General features: G+C 55.1%; 1 protein-coding gene across 7 annotated transcripts in view; it reads right to left on the bottom strand.

Moving 5' to 3' along the window:
* Window positions 1-24,010, bottom strand: part of ST14 (ST14 transmembrane serine protease matriptase) — a 35,018-nt gene that overhangs the window by 8,388 nt on the left and 2,620 nt on the right. Inside the window, exons 2-19 of one of the 7 annotated variants that reach the window (XM_080366647.1) lie at window positions 20,174-20,318; window positions 9,186-9,345; window positions 8,821-8,948; window positions 8,162-8,232; window positions 7,526-7,686; window positions 7,035-7,070; window positions 6,414-6,651; window positions 6,123-6,262; window positions 5,595-5,692; window positions 4,997-5,106; window positions 3,899-4,029; window positions 3,512-3,616; window positions 2,432-2,539; window positions 1,900-2,013; window positions 1,579-1,707; window positions 931-1,117; window positions 543-817; window positions 129-265 (exon numbers count right to left, since the gene is read on the bottom strand). In XM_080366647.1, the coding sequence (XP_080222773.1) occupies window positions 129-265; window positions 543-817; window positions 931-1,117; window positions 1,579-1,707; window positions 1,900-2,013; window positions 2,432-2,539; window positions 3,512-3,616; window positions 3,899-4,029; window positions 4,997-5,106; window positions 5,595-5,692; window positions 6,123-6,262; window positions 6,414-6,651; window positions 7,035-7,070; window positions 7,526-7,686; window positions 8,162-8,232; window positions 8,821-8,948; window positions 9,186-9,345; window positions 20,174-20,318 (2,473 nt within the window). The other 6 variants (XM_080366650.1, XM_080366649.1, XM_080366653.1 and 3 more) reach the window with 6 other exon arrangements.

Raw genomic sequence — 24,010 nt, 5'->3', positions numbered from 1 at the left:
ATCCTCCTCATTTGCTGCGTATCAAATGTGGAGGCACCAGAATAAAAAGGGCTGAGCAAAGGGCCTGCCTTCCTAACCAAGGCTCCTCCTCAGCCCCGAACCCGAGTGCCACCGTGCCGCTGGCCTACCTGGCAGGCGTCCACGCCACCCGTCAGGATCCCCACGCACATCATGCGTGGCGTCAGCTGGTCCGTCAGCAGCTCGTTGCACACGGTCTGGTTGATGAGCCGGATTTCTGCTTTCTGCAAGACGGAGGCTCCGCTGCCTGCGAGGAAGGGGAGCAGCGTAAGTAAAAAAAGTGCATGGAATTTTGAGGTGGCATTTCCCTCCTGTTGGGGCTCTGAATGACCAACTAATTGCCAGCCAATCCGCGTTGCAACAACCCCCTTTTCCAGCAGGACCCATGAGCTTTGTGTGCTCCCAAAGGAGTCCCATTCACTTCCAGTCACGAGACGAGCCAATGTATTTAAACTCTGTCCAGGCAGCCCCCCTTTTCCCTAAAGCCACAAGCAAAAATCCATCAAAGCGACGCCAGCACTCACCTCCTTCCATGGTCGCTCCCCATCCAGTCACCCACAGGTCCTTGCCCACAGGGAAGTTGTGGGTGGCATCGGGCAGGCAGATGGGCTGGACGACGGAGGAGAAGGTGACGGGGGTCTGCAGCTCCACCACGGCGATGTCGTAGTCGTAGGTGTAGTCGTTGAAGTAGGAGTGGGAGATGATGCGCTTGATCTTCCGCGTTTGCACGTTGGCACCGTTGCGGTTGCCCTGGTCGGTCAGGCCCAGGTATGCCGTCCACAGGCTGGGCTCCGAGTACCTGCACGGGGCACACAGCACAGGGCAGGGTGAGGCCCACAGACGCCACCTGAAACTGTTTCCCTGAGAAATGCCTGTACAAATTGTTGGGGTTTTTTCCTTCCCTGACCATACCTGATGCCCTGCAGCTGCAGGAAGCAATGCGCCGCCGACACCAGCCAGCTCTCGGAGATCAGCGAGGCGCCGCAGATGTGGCCCTGGCCCTTGACGTGGAGGCTGACCTGCCACGGCCATTCTCCCACGTCCGAGTTCTGCCCGCCGACGATCCGTGACTTCCTTATGTAGGAGCGGATCCCACAGTCTGGGGTGGGGAGGGAGGAGAGGTGCTTGGTTACTCCTGCTGCCATCCAGCACCTCCCCGTTGTTCCTCCGCAATGCCTCCTACAGTGCAAGTGCCCCGTTCCCCAGGCCAGGGAGGGCCAATGCTATCAGCACAGGAACACAAATGCTAAATTTGCTAAAGTATTTACTTGCCCAGCCTGTCAACGTGCAGCCAAACCCCCACATTATCTGTGTAAGCCCTCCTGAACAACAGCCGGGCTCAACGATCTTAAAGGTTCTGTCCAACATGAACGATTCGATGATCCTGTGACACTCCGCAAGCTGCTGAAGAACACAGCTTGGCTATTTTCAGACCAAGCTATCACACAGAACCACCCCGGGGCTCTCCCCACCCCACTGCAGTGCTTCTCTAAGTGAGATGCTTAAAGAAAGTGTTTCTGGGCCCAGACACCCAGGTGCCCCCTTCCCCAGGGTACTCACTGCAGTTGTGCTCATCAGAATTGTCTTCGCAGTCCTGCTCCCCGTCGCACTCCGGGTTCTGTTTGCTGAGGCAGCGCCCGTTGTGGCACTTGTATGTGTATTCCGTGCAGGGGACTGTCGCGGGGACCGCTGCGGGTAGGACAGAGGGAGAGGGGTCAGCCCCCGTGCTGGGGAGGTTGCACCGTTCATGAGGCCTTTGTCTCTTCTGTCCATCCCCAGGAAATCGCCACCCGGTGAAAAAAACGCGCCGGGATGCCCAGCCCCGAGGGCAGCCGTAGGAGGCTGCCTTGGAGGGGAGGTCCCCCCGCAGCCCACCCTCACCATTGCTGCAGCTGCCCTCGTCGCTCCCATCTTCACAGTCGTCCTTGCCGTCACACTTCTGTGCCTCGGGGATGCACTTCCCGTTGTTGCACTTGAAGCTGTCAGCTGCGCAGCCTGGGGAAGGAGCAGCTCCTGAGGGACGGCCGGGCACCAATCCCACCGCACCCCCAACCCGTGGCTGTGTCCATCTCCCTTCTCCCCGGAGGAGGAAAGCCTCCGCAGCTACGACACACAAACGCCCGTTCCTGCATCCCTGATCCCCTCCTCTCCAAGCTGCACACCACCACCGCCCATTTATTCAGCCCTTTCTTTCCCCACACCTCTGCTCATCCTCATTTCTCTCCTTCCAGCTCTCGCGGCTCCCATGTGCGCTCGAGGAAGCTGCCCCAGGCGAGGCCCTGCAGCTGGCCGCTGCTTTGGGTTTCTTGCCTGCTTGTTCCCAGCACGGCACTCGCCTCCCTTCGCTCCGTGAGCCTCCACCACCCCCTTCGCCTCGCTCAGGCCCTCAGCCCTTGTGGGGCGCGTTACTCACTGCACTGCAGCTCATCGCTGTTGTCGCCGCAGTCGTTCACGTTGTCACAGACCCAGAACTTGGGCTTGCACCAGCCGTTCTGGCACCTGAACTGCTGGTCGGTACAGGCTGAAAAGGGAGAGCGAGGAATCAGGGGAGACACCTGGAAAGGCACCTGCGGGGTCACCAGCGATCCCTCTGCCATCGCATCCACCGCAGCGTGACGGGCAAACCTGGGCAGCTCTCCCAGCAGGCATGCAAGCGCGTGGGAGCAAGCACACCAGAAAACGGCTCAGGACAATGCACATGTACGCGTGCAGCGCGCTTAGGCTACGGCACAGTATTTCCACTCTTCTGGGGAACAAAACTATCTGGAGATCTGCGATGCCTGGGGCAGTTAAGGCTAAGGCTGACGTTACAGCAGGACAGCCAGGGGCAACCACTTCAGCAAAGCGATCCACCTGAGGAACCCGGATCCCGGTGCTGGCAGCCAGGCCGGCAGCACACTCTTCCCCAGAAAAGAGCCCCTACCCTGGGAACGAGATCCCGAACCAAGGGATCCCCTCCTCTCTAATTAACTGCAGACCCCGGACCATACCGTTACCTGTGGGCTAGCTCTGCTAATCCAAGAGGAAAACTTGTTGCACAAGGAAACATCTCCTGTGGATCAGACGGGTTTTCCAAAGGTGCTCGCAATACCCGCCCCGTTCCGTAACACAACGCGCCCCTGCACAGCACCCAGCTCAGCCAAACCCACTGCGGTCCGGAGGATGGCATAGGAAAACACATTCCCATCTGGGAGGGACTGGAAAGGGAGGGAGATCCCACTGGGAGAGGGCTAGGCTAGCACAACTCCTACGCTGGGAAAGGATCCCAAACTGGCTCCCACACTGAGCGCCTCTCAGGGCAGCCCGGGGGAACAAGGCAGCGCCAGTGCCAGCGAGCGAGGCGGGCGGCAGGTGACTTGCAAAGCCTCAGCGCCACAGGACATCACCCAGAATGAGCCCAGAGCAAACCCCTCCCCCCCCAGGCACCCCAGGGCGGCGCGGCCCTTCCCATCAGTCACCAGTCACCAGCCGCAAAGGAACGCAGGAGCCTCACCGCAGGATCTCTCGTCGCTGCCGTCTACGCAGTCCAGCCACCCGTCGCAGCGCATGCTCCTGTCAATGCAGCGGCCCGTGTTGCAGGCGAACTTGCCGGGGCAGGCTGGGAGTGGGGAAAGGGAGAAAACAACACGTGAGCCTTCCAGCCGTCCCCTCTGCGTCCTTTCCCCAAAGCACACCACGCTCCCTGTGCCTGCTTACAGCACCCAGCATTAACAATGCTTTTCCCTCAGAACAGAGGAGGAATACAAGGAGGTTTGCATGGAAAATAAGGCATGCTCCTATCCCCCCGGGAAAGTACGCTTCCCAGTTTACACGGCAGCTTAAGCACAGAAGAGGGAGAGCCAGATCAGTTCTGCCCCCCAGCCTCAGCGTTTCAACTCACGATCGCTGGAGTCGTAGGACAGGTACTCAGCAGAGAAGCCAGTGTCTGTGTAGGACTGGTCTGAGTGGAACCGGACCTCTATTTTGTTGGTAGTACTGGCCACCACAAACTGGGAACGCTCCCCGCAGTACCTGCAGGGAGAGAGAGCAGAGGCGAATGAAGTGCTGCAGGTCAGCACCGAGCAAACCTTCCTCCACCCCCGAGCCCCCCATCGGCGCAAACGGAAGGTCCCTCGCATGCCCAGAGAGCGAAGGGGCAGGCGGCCAGGCGGCAGCTCTGCTTCCATCCCAACCCGCCGCCCCTCCAGGCCCGCGCGCAGGAGCTGAATGCTGCTGCTGCTGGCAGAAGGTTCAGGCTGGTCGCAAACCCCAAGTTGTGGCCTTGGAAGCGACTGGGAGCAAGATCGTCCAAATCCCTGCCTGACACAGCGACACCTCTGATCTCAGAGCCACCGTGTCTCGGGATTTGCCAGCCCAAGGCTGCAGGGCCCCATCCCACCGCAGGCTGGTGGGAATCCCCTAGGCAGGCACCACCGCAGGAACTAGCCAGAGCCACAGATGCAGGTGCCGGCTTTGAAACCTTCTCCCTTCAAGGAAGGGTCAGCTCCCTTGCCCAAAATATTGTGAAACAAGACGGATCACTTCCCCTACACAGTACCAAGTTTCTTTTCAGCCCAGCTTACAGCAGGTTGTGTAATAGCCAACCGTAAATTAAACAGTAGATGCATCACAGAATGCAACGCAATTACCCGAACGATGGAGATTTGCTCGTTCAAGCAAAACCACACCAGATGTTTCTGCCTTTCTGCATGCGAGGCATGCAGTGCCACGCTCCACAGCGCTCGGGGTGGGGTGTTCAGCTGCAGCACGCCACAAACCCAGGATCTAACCCCCACAACCAAGCGTGTGTCTCCCCTCTCACCACGGGGCACTGAGCAGGTCACTCCCGAGCACCCTCCTGCCTCCCCCCCATCCCAAAGAGCACCGGCACACTTGTTCCCGCAGCAAGTTTAAGGAAAGCACCGGGCGCTCTATAGCTACACGCAGCCCCAGCACCCCAAGGGCCAACGCGGCGCATCAGACAGCACCTGACACCTACCTCGTGCCGTTGATCTGCACGTAGTCCTTGGTGCAGGAGCTGACTGGGATCCCGGGCTCCAGCACAAAGAACATGTTGAAACGCACCTTCACGTTCTTTTTAGAAGGAACCTGCAAAAGGAAGCAAGAGTCAGTGCTGTGTTGCTTTCTGGAGGATGGTCAGGGGAAAGGGTTGTGTCTTGGGGGAGGACAGAAAATTACTGATAAGGGAAAGAAGTTCACTTCCCAGAAGGAAGAGAAACACCTTCCCAAAAGTCACCACAGCTCTCGCCAGCCCTGGGATCCCAGATCAAACAGGCGCAGAGAGCGGGGCTGAAGCCAGACCTCTGCTGACAGTGCCTGTTCTCCCCGGGCAGCAGGGTTCCCCCAGCAGCAGTTTTGCCAGCAAGCGACTGGCCTGGCCCAAAGCCCACGTGCTCTCGTGCTTTCTGCGTAATGCTCCAGCTACTGGGGGCTACAGCAAGCCTCACACACAGGGTTGAGGCCCCTCGCAGCCTCTTCTACCTTCGGCACCAGCTCCCGAAGCCTCCCCACAGTCCCACCAGACTCTAAGCCTCTGGGCAGCATCTGCTGCGAGCGAGCAAGCCTCATGTCCTCACCTCTATGTTCCAGACACAGTCCGTGACCGGGGGGTAGTGTGCTGGGTAATAGGGAGTCGTGAAGGTGCCGCTCTCTCCTTTCAGAGTCCCACCGCAGACTAGCAGGAAGGTAGGAACAGGTTAGAGACTCAAAGAGATGTGGTTTTCCCAAGCCTTAGCTGGCTATCACCCGAGGCAGGAAAGGAGGCCGAGGCAATGGTCTCTAACAAGGTTAAGTCAATCACTGGAGAGAGCAGCTCTGCTCCAAGGCTTGGAGAGAACCCAGGAGATCACTTAGGTGCTCCCTGCGTACATCAATCTGCATGTCTAATCCACAGTTCTTCTTCTGGCCTCCTCGGGGGACATCATTACAGCAGCCAAGAGCACTGCGGGCAAGGCAAGCTCCAAGAGCTGAGATGTGACCTCCTTCCATGAATCCCAGCCCTGGAAGCACCCCGGGGAAGCTGCCCACAGCCACAGCTGCAGCTCCCTCTTCAGCTGCCCGCAGCAGGGAGAGGTGGGGGGAACCGGGCCAAGGCCTCTGCTCACCTTTCATCTTCGGGAGCTGGAAGAACTCAGCCTTAAAGCCAGGGAATCTCCCCTCCTTGTTGGTAATCAACGTGACGAGCATGACGTTCTGGGAGGACAGGAAGGTCAGGTTGTAGGAAGGGGCGTAATTCCCACAGAGCCTAGGGAGTAAAGGACGAAATCCATTAGGCACAGCGAGCCTCAAGCAGGGTGGATCACCTCTGAGCAGGGGCAGGAGCTCAGTTACCAGCAGGAGTGCTTAGAACCACGCCAGGATTCGGTGCTGCACAGGAACCCAACGAGGACACTCACCTGACCAAAGCGTGGGGCTCCACGGGGCTCAGGGAGTTGTACACCTTAATGTAGTCACTGTCATCCGTGCACGGCTCCAGCTCCAGCGTCTTGAAGGTCAGGCTGATGACAGCGTTGGCGTCCGCCCTCAGCGTCCAGTAGCAGAGCGCGTTGTTGGGGTATGGGCTGTTGGGGAAGCCCGGCGTGGTGAAAGTGGTGATCTCCCCTTCCTTGGCGTGGAGGGAAAACATGCAGCTCTCTGCCCGGGAGAGCAGCCAAGAGTTAACAAGGCAAAGCAGGAGGTTCTGCCCTGCCTCTCCCCGAGATGCTGAGTGCGGCACTGGTCAGCACTGGTCACGCAGCACTGGTCAGCACTGGTCACGGCTCCCCTGGCCGCAGGCTGTCCCTTGCGCATCAGCATCCCTCTGCAAAGTGACACACCGGGAAAGGGCAGCCAGAGCCAAGTGCCACTGCTGGACAACAGCAAGGGCTGTGCCGCAGCCTGGCCGAGCTCAAACCAGCCCCGAGCAGCACGCCGTGCTCTGCCTGCGTGCACAGCACCCCTGCTCAGCCCCTGCCCCGTCCCGCGGGGGAAACCACCACCGCAAAGCGGCCGTTACGAGAGGGAAGAACTGTACTTACTGTCCCGAGCGGAGTAAGCTATGCTGGGGTCGGCAGCTGCAGGAGAAAACAGAGGTGGTGTCACATCCTTTGGGCTGTGGAAAGTCCCTGGGCACAAAGCTGAAGTTGTCCCCAGGACCCACACTGATCTGGCCTTGCTCGTGGGCTCTGTCCCTGCGAGCCAGGGGGAGGCTGCTCCTGCCTGGGCTCTGGGGAGCCGAGCGATCAAGCTTCTCGTCTTCAGGAGGGAGGATTCATCCCTGTCCCTCTCCAGAAGGGCTCAGAGGGGAGCACAGAGCGTTCCAGCGAGGGGCAGTGGGTCTGTGCAGCATCCCCTGGGCATGCTCAGCCCATCAAAGCAGTGCTGTGAAAGCCGGGTCCTTACACTCACCCTTCAGCGGTCCCTGCTGCCCCAGGCACCCCGGGGAGGGCTGCAAGCGGCAGCTTACCCCTCCAGCGACACGCGCCCCAGTGCCACACGGAGACCCAGGGACAGCAGAACCAGCACTCACGGAAAGCAACGACCGACTCCACCTTCAGCATGGGGTTGCGCAGGCGGGGGTTCCACCTCTGGATCAGGCTCTGCGTGTCTGCCATCGCCCTGTCCAGACTCTCCGCCCGGTACTTGGGGACGAGGAACTCTGACCAGTAGTAGGCAATGATGCTGCCTTCGCTGCAGGGGAGGGGCAGTTATGGGGTGAGAGCAAGGACAGACAGGAGGGCTCAAGTAGCAGTAGAAGAAGGAGCCAGGCTACTTGATGAGCCGGTTTTGGAGGATGGCCACGGGGAAGGGGGTGTCCCAATGACAAGTTAAGCAAACTGTGCCCAGCAAAGGCCCCTGCCAGCCTGGGGACTCCCTTTCAAAGGTGCCAGGCACCACCCACTGCAGTTCACAGGGCTCTCTCTGATGCACCATACCTAGATTTCCCCAAGACATCTCCCTCAGCATACAGTGATGAGGGCTGGCAGAAAACAATGTGCATTTTCAGGTCGCTTTTCACTGCCCACCCCTCAGCAGTGTCACTCAGGGTGACTACTGAGGTGCCTCCATCCCCAGCAGCCCAGGTATGAGGGTATACGGCTGCACGACACCTCAGCATCACCCTCCTCCATTCCCAGACAGGGCTCAGACAGCACCCGACACTCACCTGAAGGCAGTTATCACTGTCTCTTTGTGGTAAGGGCCAATATCTGCATGATTCCTGTAGATCTCCTCCACCTGAAAGGTTTAAAGAAGGGTGTTCGGCATGTCTAGAAGCAAGGAGGGGGGAAAGGCTAGCGACAGATAGAGCATCAAGCCTGCTATGGAAAATCAGCATCGCTGGCTGCAGAGGGCAAAGAGAGGAAAGGGAAAGCTGAGAGTCCCAGAAGCGCCCAGAGCTGCACGCCACAGCCTGCTCGACAGGACTCAGCTCACCCCGCTCTTCCCTGGGGGAAGCACAACGAGTACCTGAGTCTGAGGGGAAAGGCAAGACCAGCCACAGCTTCATCACAGAGGGCAGACACCCCCCTGCCTCAGCTCCCAGCCCTGACTCATCCATCGACCCTGGGATTTGCGCAGGCAGCCTCTGACGGCACACGCCGGGTTGCAGAGGCAGGGAGACGCCGCGGCACTGGGCTGGAGCTGTGGTGCCAAGACCCATCTTCAAGGCAGGCTCCCTGCACCCAGCCCAGTGTGTCACGACAGGCAGGGAGAGCTGAGAGGAGCGACAAAGCTCCATGCAGTCTTATACACAAGATCCCCGTGACCACGAGGCAGGAGCAAAAAGTTCTGCTTGCAGGAGGAGGGATGCAAGAAACCTCTTACCGTGCTCTTCACCTTCCTGGCCAGCATGACGAACTCCGGCGAGCTGGAGTTCTCATAAGCATCAAGGAAGTCCCAGTTCAGAACCCGCAAGTGGCCATTGAAAACCTTCTGGACGGCCACATTCCTGTCTGGAAGGCAATGGTTTGGCATCAGGAAGAGCAGTCTGGGCTGGGCCCGTGACATAGCAGGTCCCCAGTGACAGCAGTTGGGGCAGGGGGGAGGAAAAGGTGTTGCCCTGCTTCCCAGAGCCTTCCCAGAGCTACAGAGGTCACGTGTGAGCAACACCCGATAACAAAGCTTTTCCACGTGGATATGGTCCCAGGATATCACCCTACACACCACCACCCACCAGACATCATACTCACATTTGAAGTGCCAAACCAGGAGGCCGGTGATGAGAGAGATGAGCAGGAAAACAACGATCACGACGGTGACGACCACCCGCCGCTTCGGACCGCGCTTCTCCATCTTCTTGGAGTTCATGGCAGGGAGGAACTCCACCCCTTCCTCCAGGTTGTTCATGTCCTAGGAGAGGAGAGAAGGCAGGACGGTGGAGAGGCTGTTCCCAAAGCCTGGTTTGGAGAGGTCCAAGCACAAAGCAGCCTAGAGCAGAGCTACCTGCACGCAGCAGCTCCCCAACACGGAGAGCACACGGCACACCTCCACGCCGGCGGCTCCGCAGCCACCCCACGGCAGGACAAACCCTGAAGGCTTTCACTTTGCTTTCCTGCACACACCTAGTTCCTTTTTGGGTCTAACACAAGGTCAGCAGCTCCAGCAGGCTCAGGGGCAAGGCCACACACCCCTCCGTGAGGGTGGTACGTCAGACGCCCACAACCTCCAGGATCTCTGCCTGCCGGCAGATGAAATCACAGACAAAAGTCACCCCTGCCAAGCGCTCGCTATGCGGCAGGTGTGTCACCTGCAGCTCGTGGGGCACAGCTATTAACAGTGTTCCCGTAAAAGAAGAAACCGAGCCACTTCCTTTACGTGTGCGCAACTCTCTGTACGTCTCCTGGGCCCACACAGCACTCCCCTATTTCTGCTTGGGATTCTCTGTTCGGTGCAAACACCCACCCAAAGAAATAAACCAAAACACTCAGATGGCCACAGACACCCCCCAGGCTCTCAGGACAGGACGTGTTGGCTAATGAAGAGCGAGCCCTAAAACAGCCGCCCAGGAATGAGGAATGACAACTGTCGGGCACAGCGCTCTGCCACCACCGCCCCACACGGGGCCGGGTGAGGAAGAGGAAGGTCTCTTGTCACAGCACAGAGCCCTGCATCGGCTGCGAAACCCTCGGTGCCTCGGGGTTTCACTTTCTCGCACCTTCGGCTTGCCTGCCCTCCATCCCCTGCCCCGCTTGCCTACCTGTCCCTCCTTCCTACCTGTCCCTCGGGCCCAGGGCAGCTGCAGATCCAGATGTTTTCAGAGGACCCCACACAGCCCAGAGCATCCTCAGGGGCCCAGATCGGCACCCGCTCCCCTAGCACTTCCCCTCCTCGCCCCAGCTGGCTAATGCGTGCCGGGAGAGCAGACCACATCTGCTTTCTTTTCAAGCCTCCTCCGGGCAGGAAGGGCGCTTTGCCTGCAGCAAACTGCCCAAATCATGAGGACGCCTCACCTTTCCAGCCACCACCTTCCCATTTTCCCCTCTCCCGAGTCTTACCATGAACCCGGCAACTCGGGGGCTCCGTATCACTTGTAATCACTTGTAACTTGTATCACACACAGCAAGGATGCCACAAGGCAAAGTACCAGCCAGCACAGATTTGCTGCATTCACAGGCATCCCCGTGCTCCGGAAGGGGTACCGTCGCCACAAACAGGACACAGGGTCAGATGCTGCCAGGGCTGACACAAACATATGCTAACAACTCGGGTTAATTGGATGCAAATCTCACAAGCTCTCAAGACAGGGAAAACAGGGAAAACAAAGGGGGATCCTGTCGACAGAGGGACCTCTGAGCCCTCCGCGCTCTCCTGCAGACGCCCTCGCTACACTTCCCTTCGGTGCAATGGTTCCACCGCATCGCCTTTCCCGAGCCTGCTTTGCAGGAAAGCCCGGCTCCCACTCGCACCATTCCCTGGCTCCTTTTGCCCTTTTCTTTACCCGCTCCCTGACCTGTCCTCCCACCCTCCACACCACACCAAAGCCTCTCCTCCCCGCAGCGTTTGCCAGAGGCCCTTTACAACAGAAAGGGAAGTGGTAGGCACCTTCCTCCTCTGCAAACACTTACTAGAAGGCCGCCAAGACCAGAACAACAAGCTTTTGAACCATCTGCTCTCAGAATAATCTGAGTTTATCACTCGACAGCTCTCCCCTACAGCACAGGGAAGGAAGCCTTCGTTCATTTGGGAGATTTACTGCAGAAAGAAACCGACGTGAAGCACAGCATCTCCCAGGTGCCAGGCTGCTTCTACAACCAACATCCAGCCACCACTAGAAGAAAGAAAAGACTCGGCTGGACCACAGAGGACAATCCCACGGGGGATGCTCTGATTCCAGTTAGCCTTCTGTGATCATACAGGAAGAACTTGAAAATATAATCCAAGGAAACCTGAGAGCAGAACCCCCACAAAATAAAGCTTAAACACATACAGACTTTCTAAATGAAGAAACTCTGCAAGCCAAGTCAAGATTGCCTGGAGTTTGATGCACCGTCTTCAAAACAGCCGTCTGGCTCCCATCGGTTTCCAAACCATGCAAAATCCTCCTAAACCAGGTAAAGAAAAGAAACAGGCCACAAGTCTCACAAGCATCTCCTATCGCCCACCTGGCAGTGCCAAGCCTTCCCAGGACTTCCCATACATTGCTGCTGTGAGCAGAAAGAAAAGTATTTCATTCTCTTCTAACATCTGCAGGAGCCTGCGGCAAGAAAAACAGCCCCAAGGGCCTTTTCATTTATCTATATATCTGTATACACACACACTGATGTAGCTGTTCACGCCGCAGCAGCTTTGCCAGCCTTCCTGGGGTCAGCGAGGAAGACCGGCCTGCCTCCAGCTCACCGGGGAAGACAGCATCTCTGCGTGTTCCGAGTAACAATTTGTGGGCCCAAGCTGATAAATCTTGGCCTTAATAACACTCCCCTGGCAGGCTGAGTTCAGCTAGATGGCATTCCTCTCCTGAAAGAGGGATCTCACGCTTCTTGTACGAGAGGTGTAGCATTACAAGGGGTAGCAGCAGCAGCACAACGAAATGGGGTCTCCTCTGGCTACCGGGAGAGCAGAAAAAAACCTATTTTGAGACAGTATCCCCTTCGGCTGAGGGTACTGTCGGTCCTCTGCAAAATCCCCAAGTTCAGTTTTCCCAAACTGCCAGACGAAAACGGGGCTCAGCTGCCAGCAGGAGATACTGCTGCACAAAGCCAGACTGCACAACGCTGTGGCCGATGTGTTTTAACATCATCTTCGAGCTAAAGGTTATGTCTTTGCAGAGAGAAAACTCTTAGACAGGAGCAACTAATCAGCATGATTAAATCAGAGGTAATAGATAGCTCCCCTCCGCCTCCAACGCATACAAAGGCACACACTGCTCCAGCAGCTGCAGCGAGACCAAAGGAAATTAGGCAAGAAAACTCACTGTCTGATCTTTCTTTAGACAATTTCACCGCTGCTCTTGGGAAAAAAGATCCTAAACCTGCTAGAGTTTACAGCACGCCTCTGTCAGTTTGTTCTGGCTCCAAAGCTGAGACAGCAGTGACAAGCACAGCACCAAGAGAAATGAAAGGAGTGTGGGGACTCCTAGGGAGGTTATTTTTCTTATTACTCCCGTACAAAGTGCATAAGCAATCACTGACACTGTTACTTGCCAGAAGTTACCCGGTGACTAGAGGCAGATATGAGCCTGGATCCCAAGAGGTTTCCCTCCCTGCCCTCAGTTCCCTATTGCAGATCCCCCCCTCCACCATCCTCATACCTTACGTACGCCATTCTATTCCCCAGCCAACTCGGACACCTGCGTGCAGCTGCTTTGAAGAGCTGCCGTGTCTCGCAGCCTGGGTTAGCAACAGCGATTCCTGCGAACTCTCCTCTCAACACAAGGCAAAGAATCTGGAGCATCCCACAAGCACTACCGGAATGCCAAATCAGGTCGGGAATCAGACAGGCCGTGTTCCAACCTTGGAGTAAGAGGCTGAATCTTCCCTGCCCACACTCAGCACGAAAAGCTCCCTTTTGACCTCAGCACCCGAGTCAGCTGCGCGCAAGCGGCTCAGTCTCTGCTCTGCGCCCTCACTGTGCTGCACGTCCCCTTCGCTGCCACCACTCCTGCCTGTCGGGAAAATACCTCCTCTGCGGGGCTGGTCACCAGCCTCTAAGTTAAGCAAAAATCAGATGGAATCAGAAGCAAGACAGGGTTGAAAGATCATAGTTCAGTCAAGCAAAAGACAGCTGCAACTTTAATCTCCTTCAGCTAACCGTCACTGCACATCTCCCTCGCATGTACCGAACAGTCCGTCCCAACAGCAGATGTAAACCCGACAGGATCTGTCCGCACATCCTGCTCTCACCTTGCCCGTGGTTCCCCGAGAAACCATCTCTAGCCCAAAGTGACTCAAGGTCTGACTCGCCCTTCTCAAGGAAACTACTCCAATAAACATTATTAACAGAAAACCTTCCTTGATATTCTCTCCGCCTTAGTCACAGGTTCGGTTACTTCCTCTTGCTCCTCCTCGCTCTGCCCTCCCCACCACCATCACGGCGGGGTTCCCCATGGCACCGTCAGAGGTTTCTGGTCACAGCGTCAGCCTGGCTGGTGTGACTGCTGCAGCCACGTGGTGCCCTGGCAGGAAAGACACATGCCAATCAAGTGAAAGGGTCAGAAAGACATTTCTGCTGTGCCTCGGTTTCCCCGGGAGTACCAACTCCATAAGGGAACTTGGAAAAGGAGCGCACACAGACAGATTTCTATCACATTTGCAGGTCTCCTACACACAGACACCTCAGAAGTCCTATGCTTAAGCAAACCTTCCCCCTCCTCCTCCGTAAGTCAGCCACACGATATATTTTTAGACGGCAACCATACTCTGCCAGACTGGACAAACCAGATGCAGAAGTGACTAATTCTGTCAGCAGGAAATTCAGCGGGCGCACGGGCATGGTGGGAACTACCACAGCCAAGACTGGACTGGAGATGCTTTCTGGAAAGCAGAGATGCCCCCCCCCTGCCAAGAGGGATTGCAAAAAGGGTAGGATGTGCCACAGGGTACGGCTCTCCAGCAAGATTTCTGGGATGCGTACAAAGTGGGGGTCCATCCGGGATCAGCCCACGGAGGCTGATTTCTGGCTCGTTTGGCAGTTCCAGCAAGACAGTGTGATGCGTCCCAGGCACCGAAAGCCTTCACTGCTCCCCTCTCCTCCAAAACAGATGTGCCACCTCTCACTCAGTGTCTGCATCTGGGTTCTCTGGCTCCTGACCCACAGAAGGACTGGATAATTTGTTTGTCCAGCACCAGGCAGCTGGGAGACTCAGCTGCTTCCCTTGACTTCCGCCATATTCCAGACTGCCCCGCCACAGGACTGCTCGGGGCCAAAGCTGTACAGATCACAGAAGGTTAGGGGCAGGTGGGCAACCAAGGCAGCCTCACTGCAGAAGACCCACTGCCTGGCACTAATGTACACAGCCCAGAAAAGGAACCCATAAAACACCGAGTCGGAGGTGGCCCCGGGAGGTCTCAGATGAAGCAGAGTCATCCAACTACGCGGTTAGACTCTTGCTGGTAATTACACCCTGTAGATCCCAGCCTGTGTATCCAAGAGGCAATTCCCACCTCCCCTTTTCTAGCCACACCTGCCTCAGGTGGTATTCAATAAAAACTAAAATAAATATTACATGAGAAATGTGAGGAATGAAACCTATCGACTCATCAACCAGCTCGGGACACGGCCAGCGAGCTGGGATCAGAGCCTGGGACACCCCAGCCTTTGAGATCAACAGGGCAGAAAGAGCCAAGAAAGTTATCTTTCCAAACCCTGAGGTTTCCCAGATTGTACTGAAAGCCAATGCCAGCTTTGTGGTGCTGGCATAAGGGGAAACAGCCTGCTTCCAATAAAAAAAAATAAATAAATCTAGAAATAAAAAAAAATAAATAAATCTAGAAGCTGCTGACACATGGTGTGCCCAGCGTGCAACTCGCTTCACCCAAGCAGCTCAAGCGCAGCTACCAGCTCTTGAGATCAACTCCTGCCCCGACTCTTGCTGCAAAACCCAACACTCCTCCAGGAAGAGATCTGGTAAGAGTAATTTCCTCTGTTCCCTTCTTATTCTCAGTAAGAAATAACAGGGAAACAGCACACCAAGAGCTAAGTTCTTGTAAGGCATATCTGTGCTGCGTTGCCCCAACATGGGAAGTAAAACACCGATTTCATAATTGTTTAATGTTAAAATACTTCACCAGCGTATTATTTTTCATCTTCAGTTCTGTATTAAGGGCAATGACACTATCAAATGGTGACGTCAGGACTAACAGGGGAATATGGAGCAGGAAACAAAGGATGCGGAGTCCTCCAGACTGTCTGCCTTCCAGGCACAGAGGGCAAGTGCACACGAGTCACACACACCTGTTTTCACACACCAATTTCGAGCTCAATCCTCTACAGCACTCAATCGCCTTGTGACCATCCTGAGTCATACAAGAAACCAAATTCCTTTAGGTTTATTACGGAAGAAACTGAAGTTAATGTTTGCACAGGACAGCACGGGCTTGGCTTGCTGCCCTGCACCAGGCTCATCAGTGCAGCTCTCTCAGTGCAACGCAGCAGCTCCACAAAAGCGACCCCGCTTCTGATTTGTGTTTGTGTTGTAGCACAGACGTTTATGCTTAAGTCTTAGCAGTTCTTGAGGAGAAGTGGGAAATAAAGCTAGAAATAAAGCTAGAAATAAAACCACCTTACAGGCCTGATCCACGTAGCTATGAGCCATGAAATTCCTCCCTACAACACACATTCCCAGACCAGAAGAGAAACATGCCACAGATGCAAATAGCTTATTTAAAACACTCTTATATCTTTCCTGGCACAGAAAGCACCGTCCGCACAACAAAAATGCTCTCCAGCAGCTTAACAAAACCAGCTGCACCCCAGACCTCGATGAAACCCTCCACCTCATCACTACATTTCGCCCATGCTCCTCACCGACCTTTACAGCTTGGAGGCGGATCTGGCCCACGACATTTGAATGTTTGGAGGAACAGGAGGGAAAACACCTGCATCTCCAAGCCGGCGAAGCCTTTCCCTGGCAAACCCATCCCTGTTACCTGCTCCCTGCTCTGCCCCAGCCTATCGCCCGGATATAGCAGCAGGTTATTTGCAAGGCTAGCCCTGGTGGCCTTTGGATGGAAACGGCATATTCCACCCCAGGCAGGGCGAGAACCTTTGCTCAGATACCTTCTCCACAGCCAAGCCCTTAAGAGCCCTTAAAAAAACTCTCGTTGCTCCCTCAGTGGTTTTACAAAGTGATCTTTTGTTTGCTGAGCAAAGGTCTGGGGCGCCCTTGGTTGGCCTCAGCTTTTTTTCTCATTGCACCTTCCTTATCCCTGCTTGCTTTTGGCACCGACAGCAGTAAAACTGGCCCGAGCAGCTGCTCACCCACCCACTACTACCTGACACAAAAGCCCCGCATCTTTCCGAGGAAGAGAAGCAGCTTCTCCTCACTGTGCCCAAGAACTGCCACAGCTCCTTCTCCACCTCAGCAGGAGATGCAGTCCTTGCAAAACAACTCACAGTTCTTCCACTGTTACATTTATAGGGAGCCAAGTCCAACAACAGTCGGTCCACAAGGGACAAATTCCTCAGGCTGCTTACTGTCAGGAGGGCAGGTACCGTCTTCGGGGAAGTCCTGGATCAGATCAGCTCCTCTCAAACCAATGCAGGGGGAAAACTGATCCAGAACCAGGCAAAGGACCTGGCGTGCCGCTGTCCCACCGTGAAGGGACTGACTCGAGCACACAGCCCTGCGTAACGTGCGAACCTGCCTTCTGTCAGAGGGAGAAGCCGGGCAGGGGGCAGCAGGCTGCACGCTACAGTGTCACCCCGACCCAGCCGGGGAACAAGAAGCTCGAGCTGAATGGTATCGGCGAGAGCATCTCCTGGCAGTCACCGCAGCCCTGACACAGGCAAGACAGCGGGGGTGGAGGCAAGGGAAACCTTTTCTTGCTGTAGGCCAGCTTTCTGATGGGTGCCAATACCACTGGCTCCTTTGCCACTACCAGATAACAACCGCTAAAGCTGGCTGCAGAGACGGCCAGCAGACAGCCTGCAGCTGAGCTGGGAAGCGCTGCTGTCGTGCTTTAACCTAAAAGCCCACTTTCGAAACAGCTCTGTGGCACAGAACAGGCTCTGGAGATGCAACCCAAAACCAACAGTCGCTGCCCGACCCTCAGCCAGAAAGACAAAAAGCCAAGACTACAGCTTAGGCTCACTCAAGTTTCAAAGCACACTGGTAACGCATCGGTTAATTAACGAAGCCCCAGAGCCCTCGGTTAAAGTCAGACCTCCTGACGGCTTCAACAGGTTTAGTTAGATCTGTTGCTAAACAACCCGGCCCCACGTGCTGCAAACAGTTCACCTACACATAGTTTATCTTTACCCACATCCCCAGCGCCTCGCTTAAGCCAAAATCAAAACCGTCAAGAGCCACGGCAACACCAGCATCGAGGCAGTCTTAACGCCGGCACAGACCGCTGCACTGCGGCGGGCAGGGATCTCCACTTTCCCAGAGCTGGTCTTTCTTTTCCTGCTCCATTGGGCTCGGCAGCATCCCCCAAACAGGTTCTCCTGACCTCACCCAACAGCAGAGGGGGGGTGGGAATCTCCTGCTTCCCAAGGGATCCCGAGCAGCCCCGCGAGGCTCAAAGGAACCAGAGCGAGCAGAGGACGAGGCAGCTCAGCAAAAGGCTGACCGCTTTTGGGAGAGCCCCGCCGAGCCCCCCCGGCACCGGGTGCCGCTCTCACCTGCAGCTGGGCGCTGTACCTCATGCCAGCAGCGGTGGGGCCCTGCTCCATGGCGAGGGCAGTGCCGTGCCGGCTCAGGCCGCCATGGCACGGTTGCTCCTTGCCTCGGCACAGCACGGCTCGGCACAGTGCCCAGCTCCTCCTTCTCCGCACTCCAGGCGGGTGCAGGAAGCCGGAAACACCCCACAGGTCCCCCAACGCTCCCGTGTCCGGCTGTGACCCCCCCTCTCCTGCTTCACCAGCATCCACAGGGAAATTAAGGAAAACGTCGCACCTGAAAAGCCCTGCCCAAAAGCCCCACACAAGCTCTGCATCATCCGAGGAGACCCTTTTGCCACGTGCTTTGCTTTAGTAAATGAAACCACAAAAATCTTTTCCCAACACAAGCCACCTCGCAGTCGGCAGGAGGGCTTGCCAGCAGTTGTGTACAGAACAGTTTCCAGGGCTAAGCTTTATGTACCTAAGGTCTTACCCCATCTCAGGGGACAATCATTTTTTGAAACCCTGCTGCAAAGAGGGCACCTCTCCAGCATGCACGGGCACTTTTCAAGCCCATTGTTCCCCAAAACATTTGGTAGGCCGAGGCCACCAAAGCAAAATATTTCCTTTATCCCAGCCTGAAACCTGCTCTCAGCTAGGCTACAGCACTTTAGGAATAAGCCATCTCTTAACCAAACAGAGGAGACCAGGTGCCAAATGACAAGCCACAAGGCAGTCCGGCACAAATTCAGCACTCGTGCTGGCATATCAGCCACAGCTCCCGCGGACGGTACGGTATAATATTAAACAGTGCCCCCAGAGAAGAAAGGGAGGGACCAGCAGCAAAGCCCTGGGTTCTGAGAACGCTCTAATGCAGGTCTGAAAGAGGACTTTTAACACCGAAATCTGCATTCCTGATGCTGTCTTACTCCATCATTCTCCCCTTCTTGGAAAGATGACTTCCTTCCTCCCTCCAATATTTAGGCTTCTCACATTCCAGAGTAAGTCAAGATTAAAACAGCTGGAGCAATATTATCTTTCTTGGAAGGGTTCTCACCTTCTCTGTCCTACACGCGACAGTCTATACCAACACGCAAAGCCTGAACGGGCCATCCCACCGCTGATCTGAACCTCTTTACACCAACTGCATCCAGCACAAACTGATTTTTCCCACACCCAAACATGTGAATCGCCCAGAACTCTGGTGTGGGTGTGACAGGAGTTGCCCACCGATTCGCACGCCACAGGCAGGTAACACTGGCTGGGTTACCTTTGTTTCCCCTCGCTCTAAAATGTCTCCTGCGGAGCGCAAGTTCTGCGTCCCTTTTGCAGGTGTTGCTCTGGGGGGAAAAAAAGAGATGGTGTCAGGTCTCTGATCCTGCTGTTTTCTCTCTAGGTGAAAAATACAATGTCACATCAGTGCTCTTAAAGAAATACCTCCACCATCGCCTTCCCTGCTCCCTCAGCAGCTACCAGAATCCCGCCTGCTCGCTGAGCAGCACGCACAGCAGGAAGTATGTCTGGATTTAGGGTATTCCCTTCAAAAGGTGGCTTTGTTAGTCAGCCTGCTGAAACCACCCGGCTGGCTGATGTCAGGAGCTGCTCTCAGCTCCCCGGCTGATGCCCAGCCCTGCCCAGCACTCCAGTTGTACAGCCACTCCCTGCCCAGCTGCCTGCTGGTGCTACAGCCTGACTCCATACCCCCATGAAACAGCAGGTGGTAGGTACAAAGCAGCTAGTCCGAGCTGAACCCGCTGCTCTTTGGCTCTGCAAATTTCTCCTGTTCAATTCATCTCCAGGCAGGTGCCAGGCTCTGGGATGTGCCTGCTGAGGGCAAGACGCAGGCGCACTCTCCGAGGCCTACGGTGTCTCCTTCCAAGATCCACAGCTCCTGGTTTCACACGGTGCTGTGAACGCCCTGTGTTTCCTGTCATCAAGCCACTGACATTTTACAAAGTAATTCATGAGCCCAACCGGCTCTTTGAACAAGGGGATGCAATCACTGTGGGGGAAAAAAAAGAAAGCAATACACGTGCTAAACATAAAATACCGTATAGCTGGGAGGCAGCCAGTTTAGAGCCCTAAATGATAGATTCCTGCTTCTTTGCTGCCAGTTCCTTGCTGCAATGATTTACTTCGTGGCTGTGTTGCAGTGATGGCTGAAGCACCACGGTAGGTGCGGGTGCCCTGCTTCTGGGCACTGTCAAGTCCCAAAACACCAAAGCAGCAATTCCCAATAAGCAGCAATTCCCAATAAGCAGCAATTCCCAATAAGCAGCAATTCCCAATAAGCAGTGTGCCACGTGTTTTTGCGGTAGGACACTTCCATGTGTCTCTCTGGTCTGTCTGACAGATGCTGAGCTCAGCCAAGTGACTATGGAGAAAGATGGAACTGAAGCATAATGACCAAGCCACTTACCCACGTGCAATGGCAGCAGTCGGCAGGAAAGCCTCTGTTTCTTCCCACTTCTACCAGTTCACCCAAGAAATGCCGTCTCCTCCTCCTCTTCCTCCTCCTCCTCCTCCTCACGTTGCCTCTTCGTATCAGTTTGGCCCCGACAGCACTAGGAGAGCAGCAAGCGGAGGTTTAACACGCCTTTAGCAGGAAGGACAGCAGTGGCTTCAGGCACCGCTGAAATCTGGGAACCGAGTCCGTCTTGTCAGAACCGTATGCAAGTTCCAAGAGCTAAACCGCACTGAGCTCGACCCCCAGGAGAGTCCCAGAGGAGACAGGGATTAGTGGCAGAGAGGCAAACGTCGTCTGAACAGGTAGGATACTTCCGCATCAGCTCCCAGCCCTGGGAATGCCATCCACATCCACGTGAAGGAAAGGAAAAGACAGCTGCTTACGTAAGGAATGAAGGCAGGCTGCCTGCAGGGGAAAAGGCTTCTGGTGGAGGCAGTTCCTGAGAATTCTAGGCTGGAAAAGGAGCAGCAGCCATCCACACGGCCACACCGGTGAAGGGTCGGCTTCCGAGAGCGACAAAGGCTTTTCCTCCCTGCGGTGTGGCTGGAAGGATTCTGCTCCCAGCGAGGCTCGCACCTACAGTGCCCTCCCACCCAGATTCCTGCCAGACAGCCCCGAAACCACCCCGACCGTGTCTGCAGCTAAAACCTCCGATCCAATCCGGTCCGGCAACTTCCACAGCGATACAAAAGATGGGGAGAGAGATAAAACTCACAGGGTGTCCTGTTACTTTGCATTCCAAAGAGTAAATAAAAGGCTGATTCAGTGGGAGGAGAGGAAAACGTCATCTAGAAGCTCTTCGGTTTCTAGCTGAACCGGCAGCCCCCGGAGAGCAAAAGGTGAGCTGCGGGTACCACTCGCTGCCCATCTGCACAGGGCCAGCTCCTCCTGCTTTCGGGCCTGGGGCAAGCTGGCTGGTAGTGATTCAGCCTCTCCATCTGTAATGCAAGAATAATTACTGTCTTTGGAGAATGGGACCTGTAAAAGTGCAGTGAGTTGCCCTCAATGGGCCACCTGCTGCTTTGAGGCAGAGCCCAGAGGTGGTGCTCCTTTTCAGAAAGCTGTTGAAGGATTAACTGTGTCATTTGGATGGGAACTTTTCCTTTGATGTCAAATGCTTCTCTCAAGTGCTCTGGAGTCAGAGTCCTGCTTCCAAAACGTGACTTTGGCAGGGATCACAAGTAGCTCTGCCCTCCTGACATCACGAAAGCTGGCCAGAACAAAGGGCACTGGTGACCAGCTTCATCCTGCAGATGACACGGGCATGTGAGCAAGCGAAGGACGCGGGCAGCGTGCAACAAGCTTGAAATGAGAAAGTCCACCCTCAGCCCTCCAACACATCCCGAGGAGCTCTAAGACTCGTTTTCAAAATTAAGGGGGATCCTTCCTTGTGCCTCTGTTGCTAACGGTGCCAGCCACCTGACGGTCATGGGACTCCAATGGGAATCCAAAGCACTGGGAAGCACACCACAGGATCTAAGCTTGCTCCCGGGACTACTCTGTTAGCTGGGTCTCTTTCTTGAGCTCTTCCGTGGCTTGTGAAAGCAGAGAAACCCTTTTTGGTGAGCTCTGAATCAGCAACAGCAGTGTTTGCCAGCCAAGCTGTAAGTGCGACAGAGTGGACAGGCTTGATTGCCCGGTTTCTGGCCGTGGGTATTTTGAAACCTGGCTGCACACTGGGGCACGCCCGAGATTCAAAGCCAGTTAAGGTCCTGTCTGCCTAACAAGCTGCAAATACCTAAGCCGAGGCCACGGCTCAGCTGGGGAAAGAGCTGCAGACAATGCCTTGGGATCACGCATTTCTCTTCGGTTTATCACTAATGCGTAGAGCTCACCCATGCTCTCCTTATTTTCCACAGAGAAAAGAAGTTCAGACTTTGTGTTGGTGTTACCACAGCTGTTTACAACCGAAAAAAACAAGGACGCAGCTTTGACTTTTCACTTACTCCTCTATTTCCCTCACTTTGTTGGTGCAGGGGGCAAGGGACGGGGCATGTAGCGGGGTTTTTTGCTGTTTTGTGGCCCAGCTCCTGCTGTCGTTCAGGCAACAGCCTGCCTGATGTTCTTCCAGCTGCCCCTAGCAGGGTACGGTGAGACCACCCGTGCTGCTGCTGTGCCCACCCCAAAGCAGGAAGACTGGCTGCAAACTCAGCCGCAGAGTTCAGTCTGTCAGAGGTGAAAAGCAAGACATATGCTCCCCCAGATGACGCTAGTGCCCTTCGGGGTGAGGTGGCAGGCTGGATGAAACACGCTGCTGGCTAGACCAGGCTTGCAGACCTGCTCTAGTGCATTCTCCACCCCAAAACCAGGATCACCACGTATCATGTTTGTTTGGAAACTCCCCTCCTCTCAAGACATTCTGTTCTAGCACTAAGGTGTCCGTGCTTTCTGTGCGTTTTCGCAACAGCCAACCTAGATCTCCCTCACTGCACAAAGATCTGGTCAGCTCTGACTTACTTTCCCATGGCTCTTCTACCAGTTCTCTGAAGCTCAGACATCTGCTGCTAACTCAGCCAGGGCTTGTGGGGTAAGGATGGTCCATGGGCTGGAGGAAAGCCCTGAGATTCCTTCCACCAGATGGCAGGGGGATGTGGGAAACATGCCTCACCTTGCAACCCATCTCGAGTACTGAGAGAAGAGAGCACTCTGGAAATACCCATGAGCTGAGAACAGTGGTTCCCAGCCAGTTAGTTGTTGCTCTCTGTGATGCTTGACTTATATCATTAAAAAAAAACACCAGGAAAAATACAAGGAAGGATTAAATGCAGCCCTAATCTAAACCCTGATACTTCTTGCCAAAATTGTTCAAATCCAGGCACGTGGACATACTCAGTGAAACCTTTCTTCCTACGGAAGGAGCTCCTGGGTTTGCTAACTCTGAGCAGCAGCACCCTTTCAGCTTGCCCACGCTACTTGGACTCACCTCCACAACACAAGCCAAAAAAATAAAAATAGAATAAACCCTATCAACCACACCCCAGCTCAGCTTTCTAATGACAAAGGACTCCTCCCTCTGACTGGGGGCTCTCTCCCTTGGTCACAGCTATCCAAAAACCACACACTAACCTTTCAGGTTGCACTTCAAAGGAACAGGGTGTTATCTATGTGACAATGAAGCACTCTGGGCATTTGGGGAAATCCTCAGCTTTGCACATTAACATCTTCCCACCTGCCCAGCCGTCCTAGTGCATGTTTGGAACAATCACCCAGTTAAGTCTATGATTTTTGGTAAGCAACCAGCTTCCTACAGAGGCTGCATGATGCTGTGACAACTGCAGAACTGACAGAGAAGGTAACCGCCCTGCTCTCTGCTCTGCACCAGCTTTGAGACCCCTTCAGCCATGGCAGGGGCCAGCCGAAGACAGAAGTGCGCTTTCAGTGCAGGAACACTGTGAAAAGCAAACCTCACTACAACGGCTTGTTGCTTGTCATTAAGCTACTCAGGCCACCCCAGCTATGCAACAGAACTTGCCTTCCTTACAGGAGCAAAGCAGGGCAAAGGGAGAGCAGGAATTCAGAAAGTTGCAGTGACTCAAGGGCTTTTGACTGTCTGCCCATACCCATCATTTCACCGTGTAACTGAGAACACAGGAACAATTCTCACCATAGGCTGACTTACAAGTCACCTGCTTAAGTGATTTAAAAGCCCTCAGTGCAAATACTTTTTTTTGAGTAATCAAGCATATTTTTCTAGGTATAGAAGCATGTTTCTGTAGGCATGTCTCATAAATACCAAGCAGACATTGTTTCCCCAAGCACAAACTGAAAATTTTCCACGTTGTTGCCAAA

The sequence above is a fragment of the Falco punctatus genome, assembly GCF_963210335.1.
Source record: "Falco punctatus genome assembly, chromosome: 16".
Taxonomy (NCBI): domain Eukaryota; kingdom Metazoa; phylum Chordata; class Aves; order Falconiformes; family Falconidae; genus Falco; species Falco punctatus.
Note: the sequence above shows the minus strand (reverse complement) of the source record. Positions and strands in the feature narration are given on the sequence as shown.